Raw genomic sequence first — 10,108 nt, forward strand, 5'->3', positions numbered from 1 at the left:
GTCATAACGTAACCTAACCAACCAAACTTGCTGATTTGAAAAATTTGTTGACAAAAAGTTAGTGCTACCAGTGGGATTCGAACCCGGGACCTCCTGAACACCAAATCGTAACGCTACTAACTATGCTTCGAACGCCGCTGAAAACACATAGTTTCGTTAGGGTAATCGTGTTGCCTCAAGAGTAGACATTAGCCACTAGAGATATGACGTCACTACACCTTTAGCCTTAGTCCCTCCCGTGTGCCCATTCCGGGGAGCGGTACTTTACATATAGAGAAGTGTGACGGCTGGGACTGAACCTGTTAATCATTTTGATGTGCTTATTGTGAGTCTACTCTTAATAAATTTCAATACTAGACCACTGATCATTTTTTACATGTCATTTTAACAATATACATCCATGCATAATAGTGTTTATATAATAAATGTAACACAACAAGGGAATGAGGTATTGCTCTTTTCATTACCACACTACATGTTTTGGTCGTAAAGCTTTAGAATTAGTACGGTTTATTCGGCGTATAAAGTTCTTGGTAAGCTTATATCAAGAATAATGTAATCACGTAAGGATATAAATCGTTTTAATTAAGGCAAACTTATAACTTTATTAATCCTGCCCTGCATCGCCATAAGATATTATAAGCTTCACACACTTTGCATGGAGCAAATTTTTGAATTTTTATTTATTATTTTATATGATGACCAAGCCAATTGAAATAAAGATTATAATCTTTTGAGTTTTTAATAAATTGTATTTGTTTAAATTTTATGTTCAAACCAGTTAAAATATAGCTGATGACGGTTTTATTTTAAGTTTCAGATACATTTAAAATCTGTAAATGATTAATTATTTTAAAGTTATCTCATTTCTTTTTAATGCACTATTTCATGTAACGTATTTTATTTAACTTTGAATATATTAGAACTATGATAGTCTATATGTAATGTGAAAGGTAATTTACAATAACAAAAAAAAAATTAACTCATGGCTGTTTGTTATTCATTCATTAAATGACAATGATGTTCTGTAATGAAACATATTCCTAAAAAAAAAAAAACAACGGATGGTAAAGAACACCTACGAACATCAGCTGTTCTAACAATTCAAAATAAATCCTAATCTTTCTTAATCGGATCCACACCCCTAATAATCTGTAGACAGACAAAATGCATAGAGTAGTTGTTATAAATGTGCATTATATTGTTTGCAAAACCTTAGTTTAATTTACAATATGTACTTAAGTAACTGAACATTATCTTAAGGCTGCATATAGGATTAGGTGAAAATTGTTTAAGTGAGCACATTTGAGTTAAGATTCTCAAAGTTCACCAAAATTACCTGATCGAATATGACGAATATCAAAGCAAAAACCACTCTTGAGCCTAGAAAAACTTTTCTGTTTAGGGACAAGTTGTTTATTGCTAATATAGTTAAATATAGTTTAATTAATAAATAAAGTATTAAAGTCAGATACTTACATGATGTTTTGACAATCTAGTTTCAAAGCTCCAAACATTACTGTCAGATTCTACTGTAATGAAGTCCTTTGAACAATCAGCACCAAACATTATATACTGGGTTGTAGGAATTGTGTCATGACTTTCATAACTCATGCACCACATAAGTAATTTGTTTCTTTCTTACTTATTTGCTTTTTACATTGATTTTGACAGTATCTTTTATTATTTACTAAACAGCATAAAACAGCGTGCTTTTATTATGCACGTAATCCATGTACACTTGGAAATAGGTTGGAAACATTTAAATATATTACGACTACGATCAGCTGGTGAAGCGTTCCCCATTTCGTTCAATGACTTGATTTAACCTAACCTAAAAACATGTTATACAGTGTTTTGAAGACTAATTATGTATATGCTTTATAGTGGCTGTAGGAAAAATATAATGTGTAGCGGAAGTGCAAACCTTAGCTGCACTCGAGAAAATTGTCACACTCGCCTACGGTTCGTGAGTAACCATTTCTCTCGTGTGCAGCAAAGTGCCAATTTGCCCACTAGCTACACAAATACATATTTCCTACAGTTACTAAAAAGCATATAAATAATTAGACCTTCAAACACTATACAAGATGTTTTAGGTTAGGTTAAATTCAAGCATTGAACGAAATGGGAAACTGCACCAGCTGATCGTAGTCTTAGTATCTTTAAGTGTTGCCAACTTATTTTCAAGCGTAACGTATTACGTGGCTAATAAAAGTACACTGTTTTGTGTTGTTTGGTTAGAATACTGGGGTGCCGCAAAAAAATTTGTGTGGCAAAAAAAGAGTGCGGCAAAAATAAGTAAATGCAGCATAATTTGAGTGCTATAATCAGTTCAAGGAAGCCTTATAACATTTATTTGTGTCCGAAATTTTGTGTACTGGAGTCGTAAAACCTTGTTCTACATGTCAGATGGACCCTCCTTTCATTTTTAGATTTTTTGGCAATAACGGGGTTGATGATAATTAAGTTTAAGCTATAAACTCTATAATCGTCTATTTTAATAAATATATGCTAGTTTTTAGGGGAGGAATACTTGTGCTTAACTTAAAGTCAGGTTTTATGGAATTAACTAGTATGCTGGTTTTTATTAAAACCATATTTTTATAGTTAAACCTTTGAGTAAAAGCATATTTATATTTATAAATACCATTGAATTATCTTGAAAGTTTATTTATATACTGTTTTGATAGAATACAAGCTTCTATTCTAAAGATCCTTACCTTAGGTGTGCTTAGGTTCTTGCGGAATAATGCAGTAAAACAACATTGGAATGAAAACAAACATTTTATGGCACTTTAAGCAAATATTCTATGAATATTTTATCGGCCTGCTCCCACCTCGTATTTGCTGTTCTATTCAAATAAGCTCTTGTTCATTAAAATTTTAATTTTTGTACTTAATCCATACTTACAGTAATATTTTTTAAATTAAATCATATTTATACATGGACATTTTCTATAAGTATAAAAGAGGATGTTTGTATATATATATATATATATATATATATTTGTTTGGCAGTGATAAACTCAGACACCGCTGAACCGATTGCCACGAAACTTGGTACATACGTGTAGAATTTCATGGAATAGGTTTATTTACCATCAATTTCGTGATCCGTCCAATCGGCTCCACCCCAGTGGCTCTGTAGTTTCCCATGTCAACCTTATGAGAAATGGAATTCATGAATCTTAACAGCTGTTTCAATTAAACAAGTTGGTTCTGTTCTATGATGTTCAATAGCATTAAAGTTACAAGGATTACCAACAGGGTGCAGCACTATTATTTCTTTTACATTTATGACAACAGCTAATTTGCAACCAAAAGGTGAGTGAGCATAGCGAACGAACTTCAACCTGGAGGCGAGTTAGCGTAGCGAACGAGCTAACCTAAAGGTGAGTGAGCGTAGCGAACGAGCTCCAACCTAAAGGTGATTGAGCGTAGCGAACGAGCTCCAACCTAAAGGTGAGTGAGCGTAGCGAACGAACTTCAACCTGGACGTGATTGAGCCATGCAAGTGAGCGCAGCGAACGAGCTCCAACCTAAAGGTGAGTGAGCGTAGCGAACGAGCTCCAACCTAAAGGTGAGTGAGCGTAGCGAACGAACTTCAACCAGGACGTGATTGAGCCATGCGAACGAGATCATCTTGAAAATACTGTCATTAATAACCATGAATGAAAATAACCATTAATAATTAAGCTAGCATAACCTAGCATTAATATAAGAGCAATAATAAAGAATCGGTTATCCTTTGTACTATATGTGTTTCATTAGTTGTCGTACGTATTTTAATTTAGTTATAAGCACTTCATATACAATAAGACAATTAAACGTTACGGTACTTAAATTATAAATAGTCAAAGGCAAGACAACGTCTGCCGGGTTCAGCTAGTCACATATAAAGATGAATTGATTAGTTGTTAACTTCGCCAGGGATAAACACAATACAAACGAATTGCAAAGACGAAAAAACGTATGAAACACTAAAAACTGGTCCGTTCAGAATGATTGACCGCACATGTAGTAAGGGACAACATTTTTAAAATGTTTAAGTGTTTAGTATATTTTTTCGTCTTTGTAATTCGTTCCCATTGTGTTTATCCCTGACGAAGCTAACAACGGATCAACTTCACATGAAGCACCTGAAGCTGACGATGGTGTTTTAACACCGAAACATGTACTACTAATTTTACATTTGTTGAGCTGTGACAGTATTAAAGTAATTTATTCTTACATTATGTACTACAACTCAGGGCTACAAAACATGGATTTCAAAAATATTAACTCTATCCAAAACGAAAACGATTTATTATTTTTTTTCCTTATTTTGATAATGATTTATAAGCAAAGTAACCTTCAATTTGCTATAATAGATGATTAAAAATGAATATTAACATTATTTTACTTTAATTGACCCTACCACTTATCCTGAATAGTGTTCTTTTCTTTTTCAGTGTAAAGCTTTACATTGTATAACTTTTTTCTTGGAAGGAAGAAATTAAATAACTTAATGGATCTTCCCGCAAGTAAGTGAGAGACTAACTTATAACCTAATCATTGATGGTAAACTGCGAATAAGCTTAAGTAACTAACTTCAGGAAACTCTAAATTGGTAAACAAAGTTTTAAGCGTTGATACTTAATCGACCCATCACAGAGAGTATAAATAAATATCCGTTTTTAATAAGACTTTCTTAACCCTACATTTAAATCTTTTAGGTGACTGCAAGGACAGATTAAAAACAAAAATTAGCGTACTATAAAATTACAAATATACGAAGACAGAGAAAAATGTATTATCTGTTTGTGAATTGTTTAAAACAAACATCTTTGGAAAACCGTCCTAAACAGAACAATAAAGAGATGTTTGCAAACGATGTTATCTTGGAAATCATTTAAACTTTTCTAATAACTCTGAACGTCTAAGTTGTACATTTCTCCCGTTTATACTTCCCAAAATATCCAGCCTTAGCTGTAACTTACTTAGATTGTTATAAAACATTTTATAAATCAACTGTCTGTAAGGGAATTTTTCATACTGTATAGAGAATCAGCTGTTATAAAACTGACCTTTATTATCTATGTGTTTACAATAAAGCTAGCTATCACTTATGTAAGTGACTTATGTATGAGACGATTAGATTAAGTAGGTCATGAAATATTTTGGTGAGTGTGAATAAAATGTTAAGTTGTTAGATACTAACTATCAATATGATGTAATTTCCTAAGTGTACCTTATGAAGCGCCACAGCAATATTTAAGTAAATTTTGCTTGTGGTTTGGTTATATTTCGATTTATTATTATTCAGTCTAAGTTGTATTATAATAATTTATTACAGTAGGACAAAACTCACAAGAATAACCAACTTGTACGTAAGACGTAATTTAGCTGCAATCAGTAAAATAAAGAAACAAAATCCCATACAGGTTTAATTTGGTTAGGAAATAAATCATTTATCCATGCCATTTTTATACGGGATTGTAACACTGAATAATTTTATTTTGAAAAAATTCCATAGTTATCTAAATCAACGCTATACAAACTTTCTTAACCATGTAATTGCATGAAAATAATTACACAAGTTCCTACATTAAAAATTTAAAAACTGCTAATGAAAAATAATTAAATATCTCACCATACCTGATATAATTTATGTATATCAATGTAACCAATCTAACCGCATAACCCTATGGACCTGACCATAGTTTGGTTATTTGGTTATTAAATATACATTATGTAACCGTTATTCCTAGATTGTTGTCGTTTCATGCTACAAACCGGTGAACGTTTATTAATTTTTCCGAAGAGATTATATGCTTTTGTGTTTTCAATAGTTTAGTTTTTATAAAGAACAAATATAATTATGTCCTTTGATACGAATGCGTGAACTTAAACATATTTACCCACGTTAGTAATTATTGTGTTCATAGTTCACATTTTTGACAGTTTCGTTATTTTGAACACAATGATTAGCCATACTCGTAAAATAACTTATAACCAAAACCAGTCATTGTAAAACATATGTTTACTTCACAATTACACATTATACTTCTCACAAATTCATTTTAAGCATACTTATTAACTGCAAAGCTCCAAATACTTTGCGAAAACAACATTTCTATGGCAACAAATATGGTTGTACTAAAATGTCAAAATTAAAACAAAAGTTAATATTGAATATGTTATGATTCTTCTTACATCTTTCTTTCTCGGTATTTTAGTCGGTGTGTTAGTGGAGAGGCGATATCTAGGCATTACATCGTGGGGTACTGAAGAAGAGCTTTTTAGTTGTTCTTCTTTTAGTTCCTTCTCCATCGACAGACGGTCTCGCAGACGTGAAAGAGATTCTTCATCTTGGAGGATAAGGGCGACTTCTGCTCCTTCACGTAGTTCAACCATATTTAGCACAATCTCTCCATCTATGACTGCTGAAAGTGCTCCTGAAACTGTTGATGGTATTCTCAGAACTCCAAGGAGACTGAGACGGAGGGATAGGCATATGGAGTTTGACAGTTCTAGAAGTAGAGTGACTTGGGTGGATGGTAGCACAAGTACTATAAGGTAAGTGAAATTTAGACGCGAACGAGACTGAACCTCTCCATGTTGCGCTAATTGAAAGAATGCACGGTACTGTCATTTTTGCCTCTGAGTTGCAATGACTGAATCATTACTTTTTTTAACGACTCGATAACGCACGAAGCCCAGGCGTTTACTGCTCTATCGCTAAAAATAATGGCATCGTGTACAAACACACACACATTATCATGTACATTATCGTGTATAATGGCAACGACCCTCAGACGACCTGTCGCTGAACAGTGCGGTGCAGAAAATAGATCTGTTTTTGCCGCACTCTTTTACGTTTAAATCTAACTATAAACCTATAAATCAATAAATCGGAGCATTTTATCCAGGTAAAATACTTTATTGTGGTCTGTACAAGAAAACAAAAATCACAAGCTTAAATTTAAATATACTCCTCTATCTATAATTATTTTAAAATCTTACAAATAAAAACAATTAAAGTAATGTAAAGCTTTAGTTTTAATAATTCTGATGGGTTAAAATTTTATTTGAGGAAGGTAATTCAGTATGCCAGTTTGAAACGAGACCCAGCTTTTTTCGGCTTTTTAAGTACGTGATTTTGATTTTAAAACGGCCAACATACGTCAGCACACACTGGCTACAAAAGTAATTTCCATCAACCTTTATCAACCTCCAATTGTTCATAAGGATACAATGCGAAAGTTAAAGACCATACGAGATGTAGGCGAAGGGTATACAGTAACAGCCCATTATGAGGTCATAACTTACTAGTTTAGGGTGAGGTAATTAAAGCACCCCATTACAAATTTTATACTATTACCTTTACATATAAATAGCATACGAAAATACAGATTATCGTATGACATTTTAATTAAAGAGTGGGAGAGACATTTAACTTATAAAATCATATTTGACATTTCCTATTTGACAAGCCATTAGTCGCTTGAAAATTCAATCGAAAATCTGTCTCGGCACTTTTAAAAAAATCACTTTAAATTACTAGGCAATGATCAACCTTAGTGGAATCATGTTTATGAAACGTCTTGTGATTATTTTTATGATTGAAGCTGGTTTTATAGTTTTCCCCAATTCCCTATAGTTTTCAAGTATGTACTATCTGTATGTTAACAATGAATTGTGGTCCAAACAATCTCCAAATATTTTAAAGAGAATAACATTTTTAAGTTTTCACAGCTAAAGCACGCAGTATAATGCCTTTCATAGCACCTTGTTTAATAAAATTAAGTAGATTAATTGACATTTTAAGCACAGCTGTTTATACATTGTTGTATTACTTATTGTTTGACAGTGAAAAATAATTGGATTTCCATTCTATTTTTGAAAGACATGTTTTTAGGCGAGGTTTTTATACTGTATTGATCAGCTTGTGGGCTTCACTCACCTTAATTTGTTAATCCAGGACTCGTCAAATGTAACACAACGAAGACACAAACACATATACACGCACATAAAAATCGTCCTTGGATTAATTTACTCCGACGTTTCGCGGGACCAAGATAACGTCCCGCTTCCTCAGGGAATTAAAACTTTGTTTCTCTCGCGTACGCGAGCCGAACGCCTAACCACGACTGCCTGATCCGGCAACAAATTAACAAATTAAGGTGAGTGAAGCCCACAAGCTGATCAATACTGGATTTCTATTGCCTGACAATGCACAAAACATTTGTTTCATAATTCAAAACAAGGAAATACAATTTTAAATCCGTTATGTCAACAGTGGACCAGTGTTAAGGCAATACGGAAGTCTTAGACGAATGCGTCCTCACACTCCCTTACCAAGGAAATATTCAACATCATCTGTCCCTGCTACAACCAGCCAGTCTGCCTCAACCACACCAGCTAGAAGTCAACCATCGAACTTGGCTGTTCAGACTCCGATACAAATAACAAACGTAGCTCCCTCCAATCCTCATCCAGTGATTGCACCTCCTGGACGTTTCGGGTTCAAATGGTGGACTGGGAAAAGGCGACGCCCAACAACCAGGGCTCACTTGATGTTCCATTGACGAGATAAATAAATTTGTATACTTATAGTGTATAAGACTTGACTTAGAATTTACACAAATAGCTATCTTACCACAATCTTTAGTCCTAAGTTTTCATTGCCAGTGCTGACTAGATCTGTTGCAAGCGCGTCATCCCCAAATCGTGCAAGAAGTCAATGATCAAACTTGAAGCGAAAATAGTTGATGTGAATTTAGAACAACAGATGAAGGTAATATAGGCTATAATCGTCTTCAGAGAAGTCCAATGGCTATATGAATTGAAGGTAACTGTGTTTCATCAACGCATTGATACTTTTATGTGTGTGTGTGTGTGTGTGTGTGAGAGAGAGAGAGTAATAAGCTTATCGAACATTCGATTTTTAACCTACGGACATATATTTCTAGGTAGTTTTTTAAAATGAAAATATAATAAAAAAATAGTGAATCGTTTCGTCCACAGGTTTGCTGTCGCAGGGGTATTAAGGGTTACTAAAGAATTTCTTAAGCTAATAACCTTTTAAGAGATGCATTTGTATCTGCTTCAAAATTATCATGTCAATATTGTCCTTATCCAGAAAAATGATTTCATTTACGTACAGAGTAGTAACGTAGTAGCTAACTTTGACTATCTATTTTCATATCGAATGTTCACTACACATAAAGTTCCACTGATATAATGTAGTCCTTAAGTCATGTCAGCTTTTAGCAAATTTCCCATATGGAGAATAAGCTTTTACCATAAATCTCATGGTAAGACCTGGACCCAGGACCGATTTACTTTTTGATGTGTATGTTAGCACGATAAGGAAAAACAATAGACTGACACTCTCTCTCAAAAAAAAAAATTAATGATGAAATTAGGTTTAACCGTGTAAAACTACGATTTATTTGAATGAGTTCACGAACTAGTATGATCGGACTATGGGAAAGGGGACTTATGGGGGTTTTATGTGGTGAAAGTGAGGTTGTCCTATTTTTTGACCCTTAAAACATAAAGATTTGCAATTTCCTTTCAAGCAGTTTTGTAGAGCTTGGAACAACAAATCATTTTGTATATTGAAGCAGTGTCATGCCCTTAACGTATTTAATTGAAAAAGCTGTAAATTTAAACTTCTTTTATTATTCTTATAGAGAACAAGTAAACTGACGTAATTTGCTTGTTTATGAACTTATTTTAATCAAGTTTGAAACATCTTTTTATTTCATGCTATACTATTAACATTTAACTACAATACACTTTTTCCCTTTCATGTAGCAGCAAGCCTAAGTACTCGTTAAACTGATGTTTATATAAATCGGGAATAAATAATTCATTTTAAGGAGATATATTCGATAAAATCAATTAAAGCAAATGGAAATTCGCATAGTGTGCAGGTTTGCTGCAGCGTGGTTATTATTTTATTGCTATTTAGTTATTTATGTTTCATAGTCAAATAAAAAAAATATACAAGCAATTCTATAACTACAGCAAATAATTTAAAAATAATTTATGTTTGAATTCGTTAGAGTATAATTTATTTTGTTAACGTAGGTAAACTGTTATTTATCGGGTTCAT

The 10,108-nt window shown here is 33.1% G+C and overlaps 1 protein-coding gene across 1 annotated transcript; it reads left to right on the plus strand.

Moving 5' to 3' along the window:
- The first annotated feature begins 6,134 nt into the window (after nucleotides 1-6,134).
- On the plus strand, nucleotides 6,135-8,573 carry LOC128996607 (uncharacterized). Its single transcript, XM_054422005.1, has 2 exons — nucleotides 6,135-6,561; nucleotides 8,285-8,573. Exons 1-2 carry the CDS (start codon nucleotides 6,185-6,187, stop codon nucleotides 8,571-8,573), a joined length of 666 nt encoding a protein of 221 aa, XP_054277980.1. The 5' UTR covers nucleotides 6,135-6,184.
- Nucleotides 8,574-10,108: the final 1,535 nt, after the last annotated feature.

Source organism: Macrosteles quadrilineatus, unplaced genomic scaffold (genome assembly GCF_028750875.1).
Source record: "Macrosteles quadrilineatus isolate MER2022 unplaced genomic scaffold, UCM_ALF_1.0 Scaffold_6__1_contigs__length_79288215, whole genome shotgun sequence".
In the NCBI taxonomy this organism is placed as follows: domain Eukaryota; kingdom Metazoa; phylum Arthropoda; class Insecta; order Hemiptera; family Cicadellidae; genus Macrosteles; species Macrosteles quadrilineatus.